Source organism: Phoenix dactylifera, chromosome 17 (genome assembly GCF_051530095.1).
Source record: "Phoenix dactylifera cultivar Ajwa chromosome 17, Ajwa_hap1_PhDact_Kaust_v1.1, whole genome shotgun sequence".
Classification (NCBI taxonomy): Eukaryota; Viridiplantae; Streptophyta; class Magnoliopsida; order Arecales; family Arecaceae; genus Phoenix; species Phoenix dactylifera.
The window spans coordinates 8326084-8353889 of record NC_143206.1 but is presented as its reverse complement, the minus strand read 5'-3'; the positions used below and the strand labels follow the sequence as shown (position 1 = coordinate 8353889).

The 27806-nt window shown below is 36.9% G+C and overlaps 1 protein-coding gene across 1 annotated transcript; it reads left to right on the top strand.

Moving 5' to 3' along the window:
• The first annotated feature begins 10 nt into the window (after window positions 1-10).
• On the top strand, window positions 11-23529 carry LOC103723614 (ARM REPEAT PROTEIN INTERACTING WITH ABF2-like). The gene is made up of 19 exons (XM_008814576.5): window positions 11-403; window positions 600-769; window positions 8236-8408; window positions 8492-8612; window positions 8701-8775; window positions 11989-12083; window positions 16292-16367; window positions 16485-16592; window positions 19691-19819; window positions 19983-20051; window positions 20156-20215; window positions 20350-20473; window positions 20599-20738; window positions 21155-21218; window positions 21379-21458; window positions 22560-22624; window positions 22701-22818; window positions 22899-23023; window positions 23180-23529. The coding sequence occupies exons 1-19, from the start codon at window positions 106-108 to the stop codon at window positions 23262-23264; spliced, it is 2175 nt and encodes a 724-aa protein (XP_008812798.2). The 5' UTR covers window positions 11-105; the 3' UTR covers window positions 23265-23529.
• Window positions 23530-27806: the final 4277 nt, after the last annotated feature.

The window sequence follows — 27806 nt, the reverse complement described above, 5'->3', positions numbered from 1 at the left end:
TCCCCAAACAATCTCTCGTCTTGAGGAAATTTTTTTTTTAAAAACCCTTCTCTCTCTAGATCACTCTCTTGGGTTGTCTTGGTACAATCTCTCTCTTCGTCGGCCATGGAGGAGGAGGAGCAGCAGCGGCAGCAGCAAGCGGGGGCGGGGCAGCGGAGGAAGGGACAGAAGAGGAAGCTGGAAGAGGCGGCGGCGGCGGTGGAGGCGGAGGAGGAGGAGGAAGAGGAGGAGGAGGCGGGGGAGGAAGGGGAGGAGGAGATCTGCTGTCAGCACTCGCAGCAAGCCCTAGCTCGCGAGGTGAGGGCCCAGGTTGAGGTCCTCGAGCGCTCCTTCTCCTGGCGCGTCGCCGATCGCGCCGCCGCTAAGCGCGCCACTCACGTCCTCGCCGAGCTCGCGAAGAACGGTGCCCCCAAACCCTCACCCCCTAATCCTTTTATCTTCCCCATCTTCTGTTTCTTGATTTTTATTTTTAATTTTTGGATCTGAACCAGGATCTTGAACTCTTGCTGTGGATTTCTTTCTCTTTTGCTTTTTTTTTTTGATCATTTTGTGGGTTTTATTTAACTATAAAGGATCTATGTGTTTGATTAATTTGGCAGAGGAGGTGGTCAATGTGATCGTGGAAGGGGGAGCGGTGCCGGCGCTCGCGAAGCATTTGCAGGAGCCGCCGCCGCTGCTGCCAAGGGAAGGGAATGCTGGCGGGGACCGGCCCTTCGAGCACGAGGTCGAGAAGGGGAGTGCGTTTGCTCTCGGTCTTCTTGCGGTGAAGGTATTGACTAAAAGTCATAACTTTTATGATGAAAATTGAAATACAAAAAAGCCTGTCATTACTATTTTCAAGATTAGGTAATTTGTACAACACCAATTAGTGAAGAGCAAGCCTCTGTGAGAAATTGGATATGCTGACACCTCTATAAATAAATTTTGCTCCTAAAAAGAATGAAATGAAAAAAAATGTGTTTTTCTAACAACTGCGCACTACATAAATGTAGATTTTTCATCACTTGTTGGAAAGAAATAACACTAAATATTTTCTTGATTTCTGAGTATTAGATTATGAAAACTCGTCTTTGATGGTTGTTGCAATGACATCCTCAGCTTTTTTTTTTTTTTGGAGGGAGGGGGTATATTGAAGAGATGTAAATCAAAACATCTGACACAAATTTGCAGATAATGAAAACTTTTATATTTTGGCGATTGTTGCTTTGGATATTGCTCGATATTTAAACATCAAAGAAAATAGAATAGAAGCTAATTGAAAGGGAAACAAAATAAATGCAGAAGCTGTAGGAAGTTACAAAGAATGAGGAATTTGGAACTAAATTGGTATGTATAAGCAAATCATCCAAAACCAATGTAAATTTAAATGATCACGTTTTCTGCTCTAGTTTATTTCAAGACCAGGGAAACACGGACGTCAAGATTGTGCACAATCAAAACAAATGGTTTTATCATGATATCCTCTTTTAGGTCCTTCAAGTGCCAATATATGTGGACTTCGGGAACAACACTACTCGATATCTCTTCCTAGCACCTCTTCTCTTGCCACGATATTGCTACACCATAGATTTGACCCTTTCTTCATGCAAGAGTTCTTCATTGACTAAAGTGAACTAAGGAAGCCTTTGAAAAGCTCTATTCTCAGCTGAAGTGTAAGGATATAAAACAAATTAAGGGAAAAATAATAATGATCCAATTGAAAAACAAATAATAGATGTCATGCATTAAATTGGGGAGCTATAAGGTATGTTCTTGCTCATCGTGATTGCTAAACGGTTGATAGAAATGTTTAAATTTAACGATATGGTAAAAAAAGTTCGCTTAATGTGCATGGATGAGTTATATATGTAGCCAAGGTCATCATAGTGGCTAAATGATTGTTTCTTGAGCATTGAAATGATTTTATGTGTTTAGACAGAACATCAAAGGGTTAAGACGTTAGGAAACTAATACCAAAGTTTTTTAGAAAAAGATAATTGACATCAAGTGGCAGTTAGAGATGAAAATATTTAAGCATCACATCTTAACTTTTTTTTAAAGAAAAATAATATGGAATAATCTTCTCATTAATGTCTAAGAGAAAACCCAAATTAGTAAAGTGGCATCTAAATCAAAGATTTATATTATAGCATGGATCATGATCTACACCACTAAAAATGTATAAAAATCAAAAGTTGCATGCTTTGGTGATCTCTAACTTATGGATCAACTGGGTACAACATGGATGATTAAAATGATATGAGACTATGCTTTGTTATGATCGTTGCATTAAAATCTATTATTTTTCAATTTATACATATTTTAACGTATGTGATCATGATCGATAATGTTGGTTCTCAATTAAACACTTTATCATGTATTTTAGCATATTAGCATGATGAAAACTGTTTATTTTTATGTGCACTGATGCATATGCTATAAACTCACAAATATGTTATTTTTTGGTTTTTAGGCATTTTGGTGGTCTAGATCATAATTAACGGCGCAGATCTTAGATTACATGTTCCATTATTGATTTTGCAATTGAGAGGAGTGGATACCCTCTCCTCATCCTTTCCTCTTGAGAGGAGCATAATCCATTTCTAGATACACATACGTGTGTGCGAGAGAGAGAGTACAATTGATTTTGTTAAATTGTTGCTCATCACCTGGAAGTTTGCACTTACTATTCGACATCCATCACCGTCCAACATTCGTTGCTTATTTCTTGTTGGATTTCTATCACTACCCATGGGAGTTAGTGCTGTTAGAAGGATGAAATGGGTAGGAAAGGAGAGAGATGAGAGTAAGGAAGGAGTGAGAGAGAGATAGGGGAAGTGCAATAGGCTTGGCCGTGCTATGTCTAAAATTTAGTTAGTGCTGATGATTTTTTTCTTCCTCCTAAATTGTGTTTAAGCATAGCTACAAGAGTATTTTATGCATGGTTCGTTGTACCGTCCCGAATCGGGCGGTACGAGGTGTACTTGATATGCCAAAAAAAAACTTGTACCGTACCGTACTGACACTGTGCTAGTGTGGCATTGGTACGGTGTCTGGTACCAAGATGGCGAATCTTGATTTTATGAGATGATAATCACACTCTCACTATTTGGTTGGTGCTCTTGTATTAATCTCTTTTCTTTCTAACATTGCATTCTTCTTGAATACTTAAAAAGTTTCCATGTACATGTCATGCTACCTGTATACATTTTTTGGTTTCTTTTTGCCCAAGTCCCTATCTTGGAATTTGAGGGGTTGGATGGATCCAACTTCGCACCCACAGCTGATAATTAATTCCTGGACTAGTAGCGAGCTAACAAAGGTTACCTCACATTAAAAGGTTTGCATTTGGCTTTAGCTACAATTCTCGAAATCATAGTTTAAAAACATTTTTTTTCCTAAAAGCAATGTCATATGTACAATATTTTTTAGTAAAAATTGTCAATGAAATTTCGAAGTTGCCATAAGTTACGCATCGACCTCCTTGACAATTAAGGTAATGATTATTATGTATAGATGATTTATTTATGAGTTGTAATTAGTGCCTGCGATTCAGTTTGGACCAAGATAATTTTCATGGGGCATCCGAGAACATCATCCACTATAGATTAAAAATACACTTAATAATAAATATCTGGATTTTTTTTCGTTTATAAACAAAAACACAGTTCGTATTTTAGCAATTCATTTTTTTTAATCTTCTAATTATTGTGATTATGGTATGTTGGATTCACCTGTACAATCTATTGGGTTCGCAGACTAGCACATATTAATGATATGATCTGCTTTTGGAATGTCAATTAGTTTGGAAGATCATCCATCTAGCTTGAAGCTAGAGTCATAGTCTTCACACATCACTCACTACCTGCTCTGCATCTACATCAAAACAGAAAACAGAAAAACTCTTTCACAATATCTGGGAAAAATATTTGGAAAAGAAACTTCTTTTATCAAATTTATATGATTGCTTTAGCAAAAGCAAGAAAAATTTATTGTATCATTAACTTGAATGATTAAATTTTAAGGATATAATACTGGTCAGCAAGAACAAGAGGAGCAAAGCCTTATTTTGGATCATCCATTCTGACAACACCCTCCTTTTTTACCTATATAATGTAAGATCCTAGGTACAGGTCCCAATAAATAAAGCAAAATGGGGCTGAGACAACTATAATGTAGAATCAGTGGAGGAGTTTACTATTTTTGCTAAGCAACAAAGAAACTGCTTGGTCCATCAGAAACATCCATATGACATGTTATAGTTCTTTGTTTTATATTTTACCTAACACGACAGTCAAGAGTTGTGAATTACTGTGATGAATGAAACCAACCATTTCATAGGAGTGTGCATTTCAAAGGAGTTGGGTTTGTTGTGGATGATATTTGCACAAGAAATAGGAGGTATTGTTTGCTTTAGTGCCAGCTTGGTATGTAAATCATACAATATATGTATATATATGTGCACCATGAAAGGGAGAGAGAGGAGTGTGTACAAAAAATCTATTTTTTCTCAAATCCCAAAAGAATGGAGATATACTAAATATGGATACTTAGATCTTAGTGGTAAAGAAAGCCAAAGGAAGGGAAGAACATTTTGAGGGAGGGAGGGAGGGAGAGAGAGAGATGGTTGGCAAGTGGTTTGTACACATGGATGGCTATAATAAGAAGTGAAGTGGGTGTAGAGAGTGATTTTAAGAAGGATATCAGTGTAGAAAAGGAAATTGAGGCATAACAATTTATGGAGGAAACCGAATATGGAAAGAGAGAGAAAGCTATAGATAAGGTTCTAGTTATGAAGGAATCTAATCCAGAGAGAAATTTTAGGAATGGGGCAATTGGATCCTTGAGGATGCTGGATGGATACTAGTTCGAGAGAGGAATTTTCGGGAAAATAGTGACAAAGAGTAGGGATGCTGTTTTGTCACATTGGATTGTAATACCACTTAAATGCTGATCCATTAAGGGGTGGGAGTCTTAATTTTGACGTCTAAATTTTGACCCAGCCTTATCCATTCAGCAACTGGATTGGATCCAGCTCTAGGTAAGAAATTGTAAGACCTATCAAGTCTATTGACCAAATAAGGATTGGCTCCATAGCAAACAGGTCTATGTATGAAATTTAGAGAGAATGAGGGGGGGAAGGTCTGATGATAGTGTATGACGGACAGAGGTGGGATTATGGTGATGAAACTTTTAGAATGGCAACATGAGGGGCCAGGGGGCTGTGGTGATAGGTGAACTTTGATATTTATTAATATGCTTTATAAAGATATAATAATGAAGTTGTATAATTTGTTTATGTATGGTGTTTGGATCAAGTTAGGTATGTTTTTACCGGACCTTGACCTGACACAGTTCTTTATGAGTCTATCTTTGACCATACACACCCCAAAATTCTACAGGTGCATGGCGTGTCTGAGTCTGTGGGTTTCAATGACAGCCCCAACGAATGGGCCATTCTTGGAATGTTGCAGAATTTAAAACTGTTTTTTTTTAACGTACAAAAAATATGGATTAAGTAATTGCTAATTTAGTTTACATTGTAGTTGACATTGCAACATTTATATGAAAAATTTAACTCATGTTTGATAGATTACTGGCAAATATGCATTGCCATGCATGCAAGAGGAAATGATTTAAATGGACTACAAATATAGATAAAAAAAACAACTACCTGTTTGGTACTTGTTGGAGACCATATTTACATGGAACTTCTGCCATTCCTTGCTTTTATTTTCACTTTTATGAAAGCAATAAATATTTGATGCCAACATTTCTGTTGGTTTTACAAACAATTTAAAAAACAAAGGGTTTTCATGAGACATATTTCTTCAGTCCAGTTCAATTTTGTTCTTGGATTTTTGAAAGCAAAATAAGAAAACAAAAGCGATACTGAATGGGCCCTGACTTATCATAAAATCAGGAAATGTTGAAAGATATGTAGCGGACAAAAATAAAATAGTAAATAACATAGAACAGGGAAGAAAAAAATCTTGGTTAGGTACCAATGCAATCTATAACTATTTTTTGGGGTAAGAAGCATCTATATTTATTGTAAGATAAGAAATTAACAAAATCTTGGTTAGGCACCAATGCAATCTATATCGAGGCACCATATCTTTTTCAGTATTCTAATTTTGGATGAGGAGAGAAAGAGACTTAAGATTGATAGTGCAGGGATGTTTTTTTGTTCGAGGGCATTTTGCAGAAAAAAGTGACATGGAATCTTCATAACATGTTTAAAATTCATATGTGGTGTTAATGTAGTCACAATTTGTGTATGTAAACTCTATTTGTAGTTTTACTAATGGGAACTATCCTACTACTGCACTGTTTGAATAATTAGACTATTCATTTGCCTGCTATGTTAAACAGAATGTTAATAGTACATATCATATTTTATGTTTGTAAGCGGTAAGGTTATGGTTATGTCTTGTGTATTTCAGCCATTTCTGTTGATAATTGGCAATTAATCATCAAAAGATGCACACACATGTTAGTGAATATTCAAGATTCATATGTTACTTCAGCCATTTCTGTTGATAATGCAAATCTTTCTCTCTCTCTTGCTCTCTCTCTCTCTCTCTCTCTCTCTGTATCTCTCCCTATTTCTCTCAGACACACACACACACACACACACTCACTTACTCAGGCATACACAAACAATCTAGAGTATGTTGGATAATTTACAGTGAAGGGCAATTTGAAATTTAATGTGTGCATATATATATTATGCTTAAAGGACTGGGGTATGTGTATGACTTTGTTAAACATTACTGAAGGCATACATATTGGTCCATCTTACAACTGCAAAAGCAAGGATTATCATCATACTCACTATATCAGGGAAAAGCTAGATTAACAAAACATTCATTAAAAAAATATTTGGTCAAGGAAGTATTAACTGTACTGGTGCTGGTGCAGCATCATACGCAGATCTTCTTATCTACACAGTATGCTATTATGCGAAGCACTAGAATGCAATGTTGAGTGATAGTCACTGATGCAAAGGTATTAAGATACCTGGGTCTAGATTTGTGCTCGTACTAGTTTTGTTTATATTATAACAATTATTCGTTGCTTGTGTTAGTTTTGTTTGATGTTAGATTGTGGCTTATATTTTAAGAGATTCATATTACGTGTTTTATTACATGCATATCCATTATAGTCCTTGCTATAAGATATATTTATTTAGTATTTAAACATATACTAATGTCTAAGAGATGCCTTTACTTGATATATGGGTTCTGTTTGGTAGTCAAATTTGATGTGCTAGTGCTTACAATTGCGCGGTATAACAGGATAAAATATTCATGGGTCTGAAAGATATATAATATTTTTGCAGATTTGCTACAGATTTAGTTGTAAAACAAATAATCCTCCTATAAAGCTTGCTTTAAGCCTGATGCTAAGAAAATTTCTTTTATATTGTTAAATAAACAATTTTTCCAGAGGCGTACCCTAATCTTCTTTGTAGTTTGTGGTTCCAAATTCTGGGGAGCTACATCAAATGATATTGGTAAATGAACTTTTTCGCATACAAAACTTTTGGCTACTTACATATTAGCCAAAAATGTGAATTTTTGGAAAATGATCTCATAGAGGGAATAACTGGAACTACGATTGTCAGTGCATCATATTTGTGGATATTGACATGCCTACATTGAGGTTATATAAAGAATAAATCCAAACCTCCTCCCCTCAGGAAAAAAAGAACAAATCCATAAAATTGCTTAAATTGAAGAGCTTCAAACTCACTTCTTTGTTGGATGTTATTGCATCTTCTATACTTTTTCTTCATGTCTTGCATTCAGATTTTCTTGAGTTTCTTTTGAACTATCTGAGAGATTTCCGATTGCTCGTTGCTGTAGTCATACACCTACTTTGCATTTCCAGCTTTTCTTTCAGTGTCTAATTATTACACTTTATCAGTGGTATGAGTTCTACTTTAATATCCTTGTCTTGAATGAAAGTTTTACATAATAGTATTAGCTTTCCAATTCTCTATCGTTCACTTGTTCAGTAAGAATTTTGCTTGATGCATTTGTTTTGATAGGAGGAAGATGCATGTGGAGAAAAAACATTATTTCATTTTTCTGTGTCCGCAGTTTATATGTGCTAATCAGTTATTAGCATCTGGTGCTTGTTAATTAGCTTCTTTTAACATTGATGCCATTTCCTGTGTTTTGAGTCATTTTGATGATTCTATTATGTGAACCCAACTGCTGAGAGTGCCTTTGCTTGTTATTGCGACAGCCTGAACATCAACAGCTCATTGTTGATGCTGGTGCTTTGCCTCTGCTTGTGAATCTCTTAAAAAGGCGCGGAAAAGGTTCCAACTCTCGGGCAGTTAATAGCGTGATTAGGAGGGCGGCTGATGCAATAACCAATCTTGCTCATGAGAATAGCAGTATCAAAACCTTTGTTAGGTATTCTTGCATGTGAACTTCTTGCCTGCTTAATATTTACCATTAACATTCTCTTGCTGATGGTATACTTTATATTAATTTAGGATTGAAGGTGGGATTCCTCCTCTTGTTGAATTGCTGGAATCCATGGATCTGAAGGTGCAGAGAGCAGCTGCTGGTGCCTTGCGGACATTGGCATTTAAAAACGATGAAAACAAGAACCAGGTCAGTGCCTTGTTTGATATTGTGCTTATACTATCAATACACAGATGAGTCTAACCAGTCTTTGTTTGTTTGTAACTTTGTTTTGCAGATTGTCGAATGTAATGCTCTTCCAACACTTATTCTAATGCTTCGATCTGAGGATGCTGCCATTCACTATGAGGCGGTGAGATTCTATTATTTAGCCTAAGAATCATAAGATGATTGGTTGTGATAATACAATGAAACTTGTAGCTCAAACCCAACCCCAAGTGCCCCCTGCAAGAGTTACAGACTAGAGCAAAAAGGAAAATCCTATGATTTGGAAGCACCTAGGGAGTTTCTATATAAAAGTCATCTTATTCTTGTTAATTTAGGGATTCATAAGTGACACATATGCGATAGAGTTAAGGTTAAAAACGAGTAAAATCATAAAATGTATAGGAATACATACAACATGTGGAAGAACTAGAGGGTGAAGCATGATGAATTTGGGTATGTGAGTAGTAGCAAGATTTTTTTATTAGGTGGTGCACATTAAGTAGAATAATTCAATTGCTAAGTTTCTAAAGTACCTCATTTGAGAAAGACAATTGGGATGTTCCTGCGAATGAACCATATTGTTTTAAAGCATATGACCAAAGAGCATTCCATGGAATAATATAAGAAACATCAATGCAAATGAAGAATTGTGAGTGAAGTGAGCTCGACCATTATGGCTTGGTGAATCTATTTTCATGGTGACATGGTTTTAATGCTAAAATTAGGTATGTGGAGCTAAATAGGACCATTTGGATGCTTGAAACCATGAGGGTTTATCTAGACCAAAAGATAGTTCTTGTCCATTTGATAAAGTGGGTAATTATAAACATTGATAATGACCAGCCATGCATGAATCCTTGACAAATGATGAATATGGGTGTCATTAGCTGCATCTTTCTTTCAGGTGAAGATTCGAGAAACTTGATGAGATTTAATGGTGCTTTGTCAAGCCATTTGAGATAGTCTTAGTATTGTACACCCATGTTGTCTGCATGTTTTTGATAGTGACCTTTTTCACTGCAACGAAAACAACACCATAGAAATGTGGGTGCGCTGAAGTGCTGGAAGCTTCAAAGCCTTGATTGCCAAGTTTTGGAGATTATGCCACATGGTAAAACACTTGGGCTCTCAGTTTGTATGAGTTTCTGCATGGAACCTAGATTGACATGATCATCAGAAAACTATCAGGTGCTGGACTTTTATATAATGGGATTGCAAGAAGATTAAACCATGACTTCGTAGAATGAGCACATGACCTTATTTTAGTAATAAAAATCAGGGGTCAGGTGCCTTATGCCTAAATCACATGCATTTTGATTAGTTATATTAGTTAGAATAAGATATTATGTGCGTTAGGCTTAAGCTTAAATCAGAGATTACTTGTTGGAAAGCCAATATCCCAGCAGTGAGGTTCCCCAAATTCTTGGATGTAGTGAAAAGGACAATGGCACATAATCAAAGATCCCATCATTTTGGTTTTATCTATTAGGAAGTTCATCACAATGGGGTACTTGACTCTTAGGATTTTCATCATGGATGCATCATTGAAATAGTGGTTCCTGAAAGGGTTTTATGTAGGCAAGGACCCTTAATTCTGGGCCCTTTGCCCATGATTAAAACCATAATTTATCTTTCCCTCCCTAACAAAATGTATGAAGGTTCAACTATACCAAGTTTTTAAAAATAGCAGGCCAAACAATAGGAAAGAAATGAGATATGGTGCTTCTGATAAAGGAGAGGAGAATGGCATGGTATGCATCTAGTTTGTGGGAAAAATCTCATTAACAATTATTATAGTAATCAAGGTAAGTCAATTATTTTAAACCTCAAACCCACAAAATGAATGAAAATGATGGAAATAGCAATATTGTGAAGAATTTGATTGTATTGTAAATTGTACGAGGGGTTTGATTAGATTGGATTGTAGATTGTAAGCTTCTTTCTGGTTCCTTCTGACCAATAGAAAAGGGGTAAAATAATATAACAAGAAGGAAGCATGGTTGAATTGTAAACTGAATGAATAATAGTAAGAAACCATGATATAAGGACTCGGCAAGTACACCTTATGACATTTATATTATGTTTCAGGAAGCAAATACCATGTTTAATTGTTCAGGTTAGCTATATCCCACCAAATAAGACCATTAGTTATCTTAATTTATATTAAAACTAATATATGTAGACACAGGCCTATAGGATAATGAAAATGATAACATTATGGTGTCATGTTCACCACTGTCATTATTAGATCTGATATACATAATTGCTGAACAGACTTTTCTTCCTCATCCACTGGTCGAACATTATTCAGCATCTTGATAATGAGTTTGCTGTATTTCAAACAAAATCCTAATTTTGTACCTGACCAAAAACAAGATTTCTTCCCCTCCAAATGCATCAACTCAAAAGTGGTAGAAGTGAGATGAAAATTCAGCTATTGGGTCTAGTTCCTAGCCATTATAAAAGTGAAAGAAATCAATGGATCTTAAAGGTTGGGGATTTTATTTGCTTAAATATGTAATAATGATGATCTGGTTCCTGATCATACAATCCACAATCTAGATTGTAAGAGATTGATCATTGATCTTTATCTGGTGATCTGATCTGGATCACCGAAGGCCATTCTGATCCTGAATGTGTGATCTAATCATAAAATCATGACAACAATGTTAAATAGTTTGTTTCATGTTGAGCTTACCATAAAATGAACAGGTAACAGCATTTTTAAAAGCCATTAGGGAAAATTCAAAGCAAAGTGATTCTTCAGGTGAAGGCATAGGTGTATATTAGCTCCATTCACTGGAAGTAAAAGGGAATTATGACACCCTCTACTCCTTGGATGATTCAAAGATCTGTACACAAATACTGGAGCAAAATAAATTCCAATGAGATGCACTTCTCTGCTGTCTAATCTGTGCTGTTGTCAATGGACCATGCCATTTGATAGAAGTTGGTGATGTGATTGCATCAGAAGTTGGAGATTGATAATGGACATCCAAATTTGTCATGTTCAGAGTAGCAATCACAAGTGCGGGAAGGCAATTGATACTGATACACTGAAGCTTAAATGATTGTTGGGTAATTCAATTTGCAACTGCAGGAAGACAATTCTCAGAGCTGATACAAATAACTGGAGTACTTGTTGGAAAACTGCAATAGTCCCTAATACAGACCTGTACATTTGTGCACTAGGTCATACTTGTATAATACGAGTACACCATGAATTGGTATCTATATATCCACATATACAACATACTATAGGAAGTTTGCATCAGCTATCTGTATTTTCTTTTGTTTAAGATTGGATATCTGTTTTAAATAGTACACATGATCTGATTTTCTGTTGTTGATTTGTTAGGTAGGAGTAATTGGGAATCTAGTCCACTCATCCCCAAACATAAAGAAAGAAGTTCTTCTTGCAGGAGCTTTGCAGCCTGTGATTGGATTATTAAGGTACTTCTAGATTTTAGAGTTTCGACATTCTCTAACAAATTGGTGGAAAATTGTTGAAACATGTCGAATATATTAGGATTTATTTATTTCTTACATGATCTACTCTTGTGCACAATGCTGATTATGGTTTGTATTCTGTCATTCGCTACTTAATCATGTCTACTATTAAAAGAGAAGTAGAAATCTGAAAGGTAGCTCTCACCTAAAACATGAAGCTGTACCATCTTTAGTTAAAGGAGGAGAGAAAACATGGAAGGAAATTTTATTCTTCTTTGAAAATTAGGAAGAAAAAGAAATCAGGCCTTTTATAGATTAATGGCTGCTATGTGATCCAATTTTTTGGGAATGGTTTGTAACGTAGAATAGTCTCTTAATCATTTATGGTGGTAGGAGACAATCACTTATGCAACAAAACATGCCTTGTGGTTGGTTTCATGCAAATTCAACCACTTGAAGGCTCCAAAAAATGCTGAAGCTCTTAAAATAAGAGGAAAAAATTATTACTTTTATTGAAAATATTTGCAACATTTAGGACTTCAATTTGCTGTCTAACTGTACAAACCATCTCATAACAATTGATGATAATTATGCTGGGACTTGCCTTTTGGTAGACCTATGGTCTCTCTTTCTTATTCGACAAAGTTATGAAAATGCTTCTTAATCAGTTTGTAAAGAGTTTATCAGTGTTACCATTGTTCTCTATCCAATGTACAAGATCATATCGAGTAGAGATGGGCACTGGGCCGGGCCGCCCACGGCCCGGCACGGCACGGCACGAAGCGGGCCGTGCCTGGCACGGCCCGAAGCGGGCCGTGCCTGGCACGGCCCGCCAGCTACAGTGCCGGGCCGTGCCTGGCACGGCCCCTTTGATAGGGCCGTGCTGGGCTAGAGGTTCCTGGCCAGCGGGCCGTGCCAGGCACGGCCCGCTTCGGGCCTGGGCCGGCACGGCCCGGTCTAGGCCCGCGGGCCAAGCACGGCACGGCCCGCGGGCCAGCACGGCACGGCCCATAAGGGCCTGGGCCGGGCTGGCACGCGAGCCTGGCACGGTCCGGGCCTGGGCCCGGCTCGGCCCGATAAAATTTTTTTAATAAATTAATAAATATTGAACACTAAGAAATCTTGATTTATGAATATAAAGCCACCTTAATGGTGGGGGGTTTGGCATAGACCCCTACCAGTTTATTAATTTAAATCAAAATGGTACATGAAGGGAGGTTTGGACCTTGGTCTGACCTCTAGATTCTAGAATACAATAAGAAACTAAGAAAGGGCCGAGGTTTGGACCTTGGTCTGACCTCCAGAATATAATAAAAATGTACAATTATAAAAAATTAAGAAATCTTACTAATCATCAGTGATTCAGTGAATCAGTATTCACTCTTCAGTCTTCAGTCTTCAGTCTTCAGTAGTGTTTGTATCATCATCATCAGAGGATGTTGTATTATGTCCACCTTTATCTTGAAGTCTTGTCTCAGCATCCAGCCAATCCTTGAAGCAGAGAAGCATCTCCACCGTTTCGCCCGTCATCCTACTTCTCTTTTCGTCAAGAACACGCCGACCTGCACTAAAAGCGGATTCCGATGCTACCGTGGACATCGGCACAGCTAAAATATCGCGTGCAATTGCAGACATAACAGGATATTGATTTCTAACACTCTTCCACCAAGATAATACATCTAGATTCTCTATTTGATTTTCATCATATGCAGACTGAAGATCATTTCGTAAATAAAATTCTAGTTCACTACTTAAAGATGAAGAAGATGAAGAGGAACTTGAAGCATGTGTGTGTCTTCTCTGTGCAATGAATGAAAAAATAGATGACGAACGAGAACTACTAGAAGGAGGAATAGAGGTTTGTATTTGTGTTCTAGATCCACGAATTTTTTCATCATATATAGCATAAATATCATAAAGAAGTTGTCTTACCTCATCTTTAGCAGATTCAGCATCTTGATTCATATTTTCAGCGTATGCATCAAGTAAAATTAGCACGCCATTTAATTTAACTATAGGATCAAATACAGCAGCTAAGTTATGCATAGGACATATCCTGTCCCAATACTCATTCCATTTACATTCCATTAGGTGAATAATAGGCATTAAAACATCATCATATCTATGTTCTGCAAATTTTTGACTAATTATATATGCTTGTTGTAAAAATGAACATGAAGTAGGGTAATAAATACCAGAAAGAACATTGGTAGCATTATAAAAACTAAGCAAAAAATCTTCCAAAATTTTTCCTTTATTCCAATCAGTTTCAGTCAATGTAAATCCTAATCCACGATCATTAATATATGCACTTAATAAATTTTTATATGGGTATGCATCATGTATCATGCTATATGTGGAGTTCCAACGAGTAATTACATCAAGTTTAAATTTTTTAAAACGTTTACCATGATTTATGCATAATTCCTTAAATTCTTGAAGTCTTGATCTAGAAGCATGAATAAAAGAAACTGCATTTCTAATTTTTGAAATCACATCTTGAATCATGCCCATGCCAGCTTGAACAGAAAGATTTAAGATATGACATGCACATCTAATATGCAGTAAATTTCCATCTAATATGGGATGCAATGAGTCTTTTAATAATACAACAGCAGAATTATTATTAGATGCATTATCAAAAGTAATAGACATAATTTTATCATTAATATTATATGAACATGCAGTTTGATAAATTATATTTGAAATTTGTTGCCCAGAATGTGGAAAATCAAAAGCACGAAAAGCAAGAATACGTTTATTTAATTGCCAATCATTATCAATATAATGAGCAGTAATGGCAATAAAACAATTACTACCTACAGATGCTGACCAAATATCAGAAGTTAATGAAATTTTTACATTTAAAGTAGAAAGTGTTTCAATTAAATTTTGTTTCATTGCTAAAAAATTGGTCATAGCTACTCTTCTAAATGTACGCCTACTAGTTCTTTTGTAAGCAGGTTGTAGGTTTAATTGAACATATTCTTCAAAATTAAAAGATTCATATAAACTAAAAGGTAATTCATCCTTAACTATCCATTTTACAAGTGCTTTTCTTTGATTTTCATGATTATATGCAAAATTACCTACAAGTAATCCCCCTTGTATATTAAGGCTACTTTGAGTTTGAGCATGAGAATCATGCATCCTATGACTCTCTTGATGTCTTTTTAAATGCCCTGTTCCCCCACTACTACTACAACTATAAAGTTTGGCACATTTTTTACATTTAGCTTTCCAGACTCCCTCAACCATAACTCTATCAAATTCATTCCATACAGTACTAGTCCTCTTACAAGAAGAGGTTTGACCTTCACTCGGTTCACCAGTTCTAGAGGAACTAGGAACAGGGGGTTGGGGATTAGTTTCTTCTCCCTCAGAAACAGGAATGCCAAACTGACTTTCCTCAAAAGATGACATATCTATGATTAATTCAAAAAATAAAAACTAACCGCAAGGAGGAATTGAGTAGAGGGTCGGAGGGCAGAGGCAGAGCCGAGATTCCGAGCTTCCTCTTGTGCTCTCAACAGAAGCGACCTTCTCTTCTCAACAGGAACCTCCTCTTGTGTAGCACTTGAACAAACTAAAAATTAAATTGCTAGAAGAGCACTTTAGAGGAGAGAAATAATAGCAGTAGAGAAGGAGAGAATGAGAGGTTTGGTGTGGTGAGAATGAGGGAGGAATGGGCTATTTATAGAAGCCCAAATTTTTTTTTTCCCAAAATACCCCTCCATTCAGCCGTTATTGGACTGTTGGGAGGGGTAAAATCGACTTTTTTCCGAAAATAGCCGTTGGAAACGGCTATTTTCCCTCCCCCTCTCCAGACGGGCCGTGCCAGGCACGGCCCGTCTGGAGCCGTTACGGGCCGTGCCAGGCACGGCCCGTTTAGAGACGTTGCGGGCCGTGCCTGGCACGGCCCGTTTGCGCCCGTTACGGGCCGTGCCTGGCACGGCCCGTGCCGTGCCGTGCCCGGCCCGGCCCACCAATAGAGGGGCCGGGGGCCGGGCCGGGCTGGCCTTCCGTGCCTCACGGGCCGTGCCAGGCACGGCCCGCTTAGAATTTGGGCTCGGGGGGCCTGGGCCGGGCCGGCCCGGCACGGCCCGTTGCCCAACTCTAATATCGAGAGTTGATTCATCAATTTTTGACTGCATTATTTTTTGTTTAAATTCATCAACTAGTTTTTTGTCTGACATAATGTTGAATGGCAGTTCATGCTGTACAGAAAGCCAGAGGGAGGCAGCTTTATTACTGGGGCAATTTGCTTCAGCTGATTCAGATTGCAAGGTGATGTGTTACTTGCAGCTCCTTTTTCACTTTCCTTGATCTATGCATAAGCCAATATGATTTACGCCAAAATTTGTCTTTTAGGATCTTAATGCTAAAACTTTGAAATGCCCGCAGGTGCACATTGTACAGAGGGGTGCAGTCCGGCCTCTAATTGAAATGCTTCATTCTCCAGATATGCAACTTAAGGAGATGTCTGCTTTTGCTCTTGGGAGGCTGGCCCAGGTTTTACATCTGTCTTACTCTACAACATATCTTTTCATAATTATATAATAACATCGACTTCTTGATGTCTCTTACATTTTAAACAGGAAATTTTTGCCCCAGATTTGCTGGTGCTTATTGTATTATGAAGCCTCATTAGTATAATTTTTGTCAACTTTTTTTTTTGCCACTTCATTTCAACTGTTTGTTTTGCCATTTAATTTCACAAATCAAGTTATCGTTGACATTTTCATTTTGAGCTTTTCATATGTTTGATTCTTTTGCTATTCTTGCCATCATCTCCTCATTATTGGGTTTTTGAATGAGGACGATGAATAAACCGCATGTAAAGCATAATTAATAATTGATAATTTCTTTCTTTCATTAATATACTATGATTCATGCTATACTATTTTCAGAACTTATAGTCATTGAATTTAGACTATAACATTATTTCGACAAGTCAATAATTAATTCAGAAAAAAGTTATAACTTAGGAAGTATATATCATAAGGTTATCTTGACATTATTCTTCCGGTCTAAGTTTGAAATTATAGACTTCCTGTGTGTTATTCTTTCAGTCCCTTTGCTAGTTTCCTACCTTGTGCTTGGCTTCCAAATATGATTGTCAGAACACTTATTTGATTTAGGCCCTGTGTACTTGCACCATTAATGGTCCAATGTTGTTTAAGATGAAGCTCTATCCAATCGATGGTGAGCATACCAAGAACTCCAGGCAGTATCATCATGATGAGCTGCTTTGTCCCCTTGACTATGTCCTAATGAATACTGTGCCAGTTTGCCTGTTCATCATTTTGCTCCTTGCTCTCAATCATGCAACTCTTCTAGTTTGTTCCACATGCTACTGTATTTTATTTAGTGGTTCTTATTCAGCCACACATTATGATGGCCATTATATCGTGGGAATAATGATTTGTTTGGTAATTTCATTGTCCATCCAATTAAAATAATTGTTTTAAAACTTCAAATATCCATACTTATTCAAAAAAAAGATTTTTAATCTGAGAACAATGACATAGTTATATAATTACTGTTGTTTTTCTGTTATTGTATACTATCTTCCATCATAAATGCTAATAATAATTATAGCCAGTATTCTGTTCCAGAAAAATCCACTCAAAAGCTTGACAGGGAAAATAGTGACCTTTATTTCCAACCAGGGGGGGTGGGGTGGATGGGTGGGTGGGTCCATTATCAGGAGATATTGCCATTTACAATTATTGCCTGACAGGAACTTTGAGGCTGCATTTACACAGATCAGGATTGTGATGTTATATTATCAATTATCTGTTACAAGTTTTTTTTATGTCTTGACATTCCCATTTTTGAGGATGGCAAGAAAGAATATGTTATCTGTGGCTAAAATAATGAAGCTTTTTATTGTACCATGGACTACATTATAATGAAGTCTACACGGATTTCATTGTCTTCTTTGGTTGCTCTTCCCTTATCCATGTCATCTTTAGTTTGATCCAGTAATCAAGGTTTTAAAAATCGGTTTCTGTCCCTTAAGTTGTGTTTCGGTTTTGGCAGTTCTACTAGGTTTGATAGTTTTCCTTTGCATTTTGGATTTTCGGGCAAAAATGACAGAATAAACCAAAAAACAAAAAAATAAGGAAAATAATTAAAATTCAAGATAAGTTTGTTTCATATTATGTACTGTGTTCTAAATTATTTAGGGTCATTGTTTGTGTAGTATGGCTAGTTTCAGGCTGAAATTAAATTATATTGAAGCTGAATGTGTTATACTAAACTTTCCACTCACTATAAATGTATTATGTTTTCCTACACTTGTCGCTAATTGTTGTAACTGAACTACACATTTCTCTATTTTCTGTAAATTTTCCATATTTTCTTGTCTTTGTATAATGTTAATTATTCTCAACATTATTTCACTCTATTTCATTTTAATAACTAGTCTAAATGTGGGAAAACTCATCTAAATGTATTTCATTTTATTTGCATTTTAAACTGATTTAAGCAAGGAAAAATCCATCTAAGCATGTTTCATTCTATTCATTTTAATAGCTAGGAAAGAGGAAACCCATCTAAGCATGTTTCATTTTATTTCATTTGAATAACTCATCTAAGCAAGAAACATCCATGTAAGAATATTTCATTCTATTCCATATTAATAACCGATCTTGCCATGTCTTGTTAACTGTTAGATCACATACTGCCTTTCAATAATTGTCTGATCTTGAACCGTGTCCTGATTCCTTTTGGTTGAGTCAATAAGAAAAGACCTATAGTTCACCATACAAGACTGGGCCAATTCTACATTAGTCTTTAGTCAGCCTTTTGACAGCTACTCAGTCTGTTAAATGCCATGTCTAAGTTGCTTACTGGTTACTCGGCTTGCCCTTGGTAAGACTGAATAATGTCAAAGTTTTGGTCTTATTTGGCTTAAGTACTTGATTCAAGACCTCCCTTGATTTGAAATTCCTTTCTTATTCCGCCCTGGAGTTGCCACATGTACAATGATCCTTGGGTGTAATTTTTTTGTAGTATAAGCAAAGAATAATAGTATTTTTTTGTATTTATTGGTTTTATTTTTAGTTTGTTGTAATTTTTTTTTAATCTTAGGTGTTGCTTTCATTCTGTCTATCCTTGTGTTTTCTTAACTCTGGGAGGCACATGACAAGGTACTCATGCATTATTTTTGTAGAGCCATTTTTATTGTTAGGCATATAATTTTGATCTGTCAAATAATACTTGCTGCTCCTTGGAAATGCTTCTATAATTGTGCTTGAAAAATGAAGACTAAGGTTTCAAATAGCACCAAAATTGGATGGTATGGACAGTACCATACCATTCCAGCAGGCTTCTGGCACTGGCACATAGTGCATATGTATGGGATGTAGCCCCGTACCATATGTCAGTACCTGCTATCATATCATTTTGGCAAAAAACTGGTGCACCTTGATGAACATTGTCATCTTCCCTAGTCACGAGATTTCAATTTGTAAACTCAGGTCAATTTTTCCCTTCTCCATATGGGTAATTTCTTGCTCATCATATATTTCTGTGGAACTTGCTACATCCTTTGCATGATCAATATGAGTTACAATTCATCCTAACATTAATTTCTTTTCTAGGACACACACAACCAAGCTGGGATTGCTTACAATGGTGGCTTAGTGCCTTTGCTAAAGCTTCTTGACTCGAAGAATGGCTCTCTACAACACAATGCTGCATTTGCTCTTTATGGAATTGCAGACAATGAGGTACGTTTATGTTAAATGGTAAATGGTTATAAGTCGACAGTTTTGGTATCTAGCTTCATTGGCAGTCTGTTTTGATTTCCCAAAATATTAACCTTTTAATGTTTCTCTTCAATATTGCGCACACATAGCTGGGGATAGGCTTACTCTTTCTCTCCTTCTGTAGGATAACGTCTCTGATTTTATCAAGGTGGGAGGTGTTCAGAAGTTACAAGATGGAGAGTTTATTGTCCAGGTATGTTGAGGATAGCATTTTGTTATATTGATGCCATCTGTTTTGAAGTTCAACTCATTTTATTGAGCCAAGATTTCTTGAAGATCATAGAAGTTCAATGACAGGCAACTAAAGATTGTGTAGCCAAGACACTGAAAAGATTGGAAGAGAAGATTCATGGACGAGTGAGTTCTTTTGCTTCAGTTTTTTCGCAATTCACATTTATCAATTTTGATCTCTCACCCCTACTCTTACTTTCAAGTGATGAATTCTGTTGAAATTGAATGTAACCATGTTATACCTTCCTTCTATGTTGCAGGTATTGAAGCATTTGCTATATCTGATGCGAGTGGGAGAGAAGGCTGTTCAAAGACGTGTTGCTTTGGCTCTTGCTCATCTTTGTTCCCTTGAGGATCAAAGAATCATTTTCATTGATAATAATGGTGCCATCTCTTGCCTGTGTTCATTTTCAGAGGCTTCCACTTAGCTTCTTTTGGTGTTCTTGTCTTCTTGTTTTTTTTAAAAATAAATTTATCCAGATTTCTTCAATAATAATTTGTAAATGTAGGGCTTGATTTGCTCCTTGACCTTCTGGCTTCTGCAAATATAAAACAGCAGCAAGATGCTTCCGTTGCACTATACAAGTTGGCTAACAAAGCCATGTCACTCTCTCCCATGGAAGCAGCGCCTCCTTCCCCAACACCACAGGTTTTTCAATTTAGAAAAATATTCAATGTCATTGTCAAGCAGTTGGTTAACAAATTATTTTTTGGCTGAACCATGCCAGTGCAAGTTACTTTTTTTTTTGATTCATTTCAACACTTTCAAATTTGACAAATTTGAAAAATGAAAAGACAATGGAGGAAACATCTGTGTGTCTCTCTTTGTATCTCTGAGAGAGAGTTTGGAAAAAAAATATGGCATTTATGAAAGTATGTCTTTGATCCTATAGTTGCTAATATTTTAGTATAATTCATGGAAATATCATCTTGCCTGTGCTTTTCAACCTCTTTCTATGGACGCTCTTCAACTATTTGTTCTTACTGGAAAAAAGAAAGCAACTTGGTTTGTTGTTATTATCAGATGGTGTTTTGCATGTGTTCACCGCCCAATTCTTGTTGCAGGTGTATCTTGGAGAGCAGTTTGTGAACAGTTCCACACTTTCAGATGTTACCTTTCTAGTTGAAGGTTGTAATTTATGGTTGTAATTTATTCCTTCTTTGTACAATTCTTTTGTTCAAAGAGGCTCTCAAATTATCTTTATCATAAAAAAGCTTTTTTTTTTGTTGTAGATGTTTTGTTATTGATTTTCAAACAAAATATGATTTGATACACTTTTATCTTCCAGGCAAGCGTTTCTATGCACACAGAATTGCCTTGCTTGCTTCTTCAGATGCATTTCGTGCAATGTTTGATGGTGGATACAGGGTGAGCAAATTCATGTCTAATCTTGTTTGTTTTTCCATCCTAATTGGCTCTGAACTGACACTTGCCTTAAAATAACGTAAACCAATCTGCTCTATGCTAGCAAAACATTTTTTTTTTTTGAATACTGAGAATGAGCATTGAGGAAGACCCACATATCTTTCAGAAAATTTTTAATTATTGTAAATAAGGTATAATTTCGAAAATAATCTATTATTTAACGATTGCATGTTCATTATGATACATGTAACAACATGGTCAGCATGGTAAAATGAGATGTCATCACAACAATTTGTTGCTTTGGATGTTTTCATTGAAAATCATATGATAATTGATTTTGTTTACATGGTTCAAAATCAATTAATGAGGTTTAAATTGAGCTGATCAATCACAAAAGGAAAAATAATGAGTCGCTTCAATTTACTTTTTTGGACTCAACTTTTATGCAGCAAAACAAGCATCGGCTGTGATCAAATATTACCAGATCTCAGATCAAAATGCAATGCAAAGACTTCTGCTCCGAAACCAAAATCATTTGATTTTTTATAAAAAAATTCCTGGTTTCTTATTTTGTATCTTTTAATTGGAAGAGAGAAGAAAACCCTTCATCCGTCTTTACTGTCTTGGGCTAAGATGTCTTGGTTAACTGAAATTTTCTGTTGCCTTTTATCATTTACTTAAAAGATTTTTTTTTTATGGAGAATTAAATAAATTTTTTTTTGTCTAATTTGATTTTGTGTTTGTTTATAAAATGCTAAAATGTCACATGTATGCATGCACAAATGTTGAAGGCAAATTGACACCCTGATTTGTATGGAAAAATTCGAGAGATTCATAACAAGGAGGCTTTTTGTTTTTTTGCCACACTAATGTCAAGACAACTCCCTCTCCCCATATTTAGGGAGTACAAAGAAGAGCAGCGAAGGCATTTAGCCTACTGCTTAGCAGTTGGCTATCCATCTCTGCCATAGAATAATGATAACTAGTTTAGTTGGTATCTTCCAAACCAAGGATATGCTTTTCAAAAGTATTGCATATTGTTCTTTTCATATTATTGTCTAGTAAGATCCGATCCAAATACCGTTGCCTTTTAAATCATTATAGGAGAAGGATGCAAGGGACATCGAGATTCCAAACATAAGATGGGAAGTATTTGAGTTGATGATGAGGTTAGTGCATTTATCTCTTTTCTGCTTTCTTGAATTCGTTGGTTGGGAGATTTGACATTCAGCTTCTCTTCCGCAGATTTATATACACTGGGTCAGTTGAGGTTTCTACTGATATTGCACAAGATCTCCTTAGAGCTGCCGATCAATATCTTCTAGAGGGTCTTAAGCGCTTATGTGAATATGCCATTGCGCAGGTGGGGAAAAAAACTGTTGTGAATCGTTTATTAATTTGAGGTCCTATTAATTTTTTATTGAAAATTCTTTGCTTTTGCAGGATGTAAACCTGGACAATGTCTCCAGTATGTATGAATTGTCAGAGGCTTTCAATGCCATGTCATTGAGGCACACCTGCGTCCTGTATATTTTAGAGCAATTTGACAAGATAATCATCAGACCTGGGTATCTTCCATCACTCATCAATCATCGATATAGTCAGAAAAAAAATCAAACTCTCACCCTTCTTCAGAGATTTAGTATAAGATAGAATATATTGTCTGGAAATAAATGAAGTGCTTATTGGGTTTATTCTGAATTTGCCTCTCATGGATTCTGCAGGCATTCTCATCTGATCCAGCGGATAATTCCAGAGATTCGCAACTACTTCTCTAAAGCTCTTCGGCCAAACCACAGGAATGCCTGACCATAAATGTTCTTTACTGACATCATCATCAACTAACACCTGTTGCCAAGGACTGTACAGTTGGAACCTTTGTGGCATCAAATTACTCCTTTTTTTTTTTTAATTTTCTGGGGATGTGGACGTGTGGGAATGGAACATAAGTCTTTGAACCAGTAGTTCCCGTTTGATGCTGCTAGTTCATCACTGTAACTGTTGGATTTCAGCCAATAACACTTCACAGTATTTGAATATTAGAAATGTAATCTGATGGTTGTGGAAGACCCAATGGCTTTTGGCATTTCGGACCATTTAATATTACTGATGGATATAAGAGTCTGTGTCATCTGGGGATAGCGTGCTGTTTTTTAAAAAATGAGTCCGTGCCAAGTGTTGGGTGAATGCGAGGTACCTGATGACTGCAGGCATCTTAACGAACTGGTCTTCTTCTGGATGAGAGTGTGTTTTATGATTCTTTAGGTTTGTACAGGCGGAAGTTGGTCGGATTTTGGTTGGACTCTGAAAATGAACTACATTTCTAGGATCTGAAAGACTAAAACTGGATCAAAATCAAATTGCATGGTTGGAGTTGGAGTTGGAGCCAAATCTGAGATGCGAAAATTTGTTTGTAATTTGGTGTTAGTAGAGTTGGGCACTGGCACGGCCCGATAGCTACAGTGCCGGGCCGTGCCGGGTCACAGGTTACTGGCCCGCGGGCCGACCCAGGCACGGCCTGCTTCGGGCCTGGGCCGGCACGGCCCGCTCTAGGCCCGCGGGCCAAGCCCGGCACGGCCCGCGGGCCAGCCCGGCACGGCCCATCAGGGCCTGGGCCTGGCCCGGCCCGATAAAAATTAATGCTTCATAAATTTTTTTAATAAATTAATAAATATTGAAAACTAAGGATTTATGAATATAAAGCCATCTTAATGGTGGGGGGTTTGGCATAGACCCCTACCAGTTTATTAATTTAAATCAAAATGGTACATGAAGGGAGGTTTGGACCTTGGTCTGACCTCCAGAATACAATAAGAAAGGGGCCAAAGGGCCGAGGTTTGGACCTTGGTCTGACCTCCAGAATACAATAAAAATGTACAATTATAAAAAATTAAGAAATCTTACTAATCATCAGTGATTCAGTGAATCAGTATTCACTCTTCAGTCTTCAGTAGTGTTTGTATCATCATCATCAGAGGATGTTGTATTATGTCCACCTTTATCTTGAAATCTTGCCTCAGCATCCAACCAATCTTTGAAGCAGAGAAGCATCTCCACCGTTTCGCCCGTCATCCTACTTCTCTTTTCGTCAAGAACACGCCGACCTGCACTAAAAGCGGATTCCGATGCTACCGTGGACATCGGCACAGCTAAAATATCGCGTGCAATTGCAGACATAACAGAATATTGATTTCTAACACTCTTCCACCAAGATAATACATCTAGATTCTCTATTTGATTTTCATCATATGCAGACTGAAGATCATTTCGTAAATAAAATTCTAGTTCACTACTTAAAGATGAAGAAGATGAAGATAAACTTGAAGCATGTGTGTGTCTTCTCTGTGCAATGAATGAAAAAATAGATGACGAACGAGAACTACTAGAAGAAGGAGTAGAGGGTCGGAGGGCAGAGCCGAGATTCTGAGCTTCCTCTTGTGCTCTCAACAGGAGTGACCTTCTCTTCTCAACAGGAACCTCCTCTTGTGTAGCACTTGAACACTTGCTAAATGCAAACTAAAAATTAAATTGCTAAAAGAGCACTTTAGAAGAGAGAAATAATAGTATTAGAGAAGGAGAGAATAGTTGGTTTGGTGTGGTGAGAATGAGGGAGGAAAGGGCTATTTATAGAAGCCCAAAATTTTTTTTTCCCAAAATACCCCTCAATTCAGCCGTTATTGGACTGTTGGGAGGGGTAAAACCGACTTTTTTCCAAAATAGCCGTTGGAAACGGCTATTTTCCTCACCCCTCACCGTTGCGGGCCGTGCCTGGCATGGCCCGTTTGCACCCGTTACAGGCCGTGCCTGGCACGGCCCGTGGCGTGCCGTGCCCGGCCCGGCCCGCCAATAGACGGGCCGGGGGCCGGGCCGGGCTTCCTTTTGCGCCCGCGACGGGCCGTGCCGGCACGGCCCGCTTCATAAGCGGGCCGGGCCAGGCACGACCCGTTAGACCTTGGGCCCGGTGGGCCTGGGCCGGGCCGGCCCGGCACGGCCCGATGCCCAACACTGGGTGTTAGAGCACTTTTTCTCCTAAATGATTAATTTCTTTAGTTTTAAGTTTTTAGGAAACTTAATATTGAAGTTGCTGTCCCATTAAGGTGAGCCCTAAGTGCATCTGGTCGTCCAGTCTCAAAAACCAATTCCTATAAAAATCACAATGTAGTGTAAATATGTGATTTAAATGCAAACAAATAATTTTAAAAGCACTGAAAAATAAGAAAATAAAAATATCAAGATATACGTAAAAATATCTCTTCATAAAGCGAGGTTGATGGAGGAGAAAATAGAGAGTTGCCACCTATATTTCTCTCTAGATGGGATTAAGATAAGTCTAAACTAATAAAGGTGGAATGACGAGCGTCTCCGCTACCTCTTTTTTTTTTAATTATTATTTTTAACTCTATCTTTTTTTCTAAATATGTTGAACATAAAAAAAAAAAGCTGAATATAGATTTGCATATAATGTGTGTGAATGATATAAATCTTACTTCTTTAAATTAGATTATTGAACCTTGTAATATTTATCATGCCTCCAATCTGAGATCACGAGTCAAAGTTGCGGCAACCTCCACATATTTATAAAAAACTCTTTTTACAAGCATGTAAGGCATTTCGTTACGATATTATTAAATAAGGATGGAATAAATTGGAATAACGGAATTTCAAACTTTAAATTTAAATAACTAAAATTCTAATTTTAATGTCTTTCAAATCCAACAGTATCAAAAGTCTTACATCAAGTTTTATTGAGATCTTAATCCACAATAAAAAAACTCAAATTGTTGTCACTAATCACTCTCCCATAGCAAAACCCCATGCTAAACTAGTACTTTGAATCTAAAAAATAGTAAAATATCGAATAATGAGCTCGACAACCGAATATACAATGAACAATTTAACTAGATAAAATCAAGTAATAACAATAATTTTATAGAAAATAAGCATATGGAACACATTACTTCAAAAACCAAATTCAGATACGCACTATTATCCAAACATTATGCATGCAAATCTATTTTTTCTCAAAATTCAAATTTTGTTTATAAATCCAATTTCTTTTAAACTATCAAGTTTATCTTGATAGTCACGAACTATAACCATACTTATACTCTATGACTGGGCCAAATTATGAGCTCAGAAATAGTCAAAGTGTCAATGTATAAACCACATTAGTAGGGTATTAATGTACTAACGCATAACCCCTATTGACAGGAACATGTAACCCCCACTGATAGGCTATCAATATGCCAACATATAACCCTACCGGTAGGGTGTCAATGTATCGACACATAACTCTCAAGTAGGATATCGATGTACTAGTGCATAACCTCCAGGGTATTGATGTATCTGCACACAACCTTCACTGGCAGGGTATTAATGTATTAGTGCACAATCCCCATTAACGGGGTGTCAAAACATAGTTGGGTTGCGAGTCTAAATCCATCTCAAATCAAAACTTTTTTTTCTCAAAAACATGTTTCATATTCCAATTCATGAAATACTTAAAATCATACAGTATCGAAATCAATCGGGCAAAATCTATATTGAAATTAATGCATTAGATCACAAATCATGTGATATTCTAGAAAAAAATATATTCAATAATAAACACCATGCATTAAGTTTATAAATTATGAATAGTATGATGTAGAAAATATTTTATAGTTTCCTGATATATTTAGAAACAGAGTTATAATACTTTGTCAGTACAAGTCTATCCCTAAAAATCTCTTCTAAAGCCTAATATTTAAAAATTATTTTTTAATCAGAAATTAGCTATGGTTAATTTAAGAATAAAAATTCTAAGTCCCAGTATCCTTGTAGGCCTGGTCAAGCAGAAGTGCCCAGGATCTCAGTCGATCCGATCGCGGTAATTTCATTTGATATGGTTGGACTAGGGCACACAAATTTCTCCATCGGGATGGTTGAAACGAAATTTAATAATGTTGGATGAGGACCAAGATGGAGGTTGGTACGCTGCTCAACGGCCATGGGCCAAGACACTTATGGTGGTCAACCTGTCCTGCAAAGGGGTTCTATTGATGGGGCCTACAGGTCATGAAGAGTAGATAGAAAGAGAGAAGAGAGTGAAATATTTTTTCCCTTTCTTTTTCTTCTTACTTCATCTTTTTTGCTTTTCTTCTTCCTCTTTGGTCTAGTAGGGGAGGATGCTCATGCCCCTTATCTAAAGCAAAGGAAGAGGAGAAAGGGAAGGGGTGGTGGCACAACTGGAGGTCCGATTGCGGTCAAGCAGAGGAAATGGTTGACGATGGTGACCGGAAAAAGAAAAGCGAAAAAAAAAAAACAAAGTGAAGCAGGGGATGCCTCGGTTTGGTTGATTTAGGGTCGAGG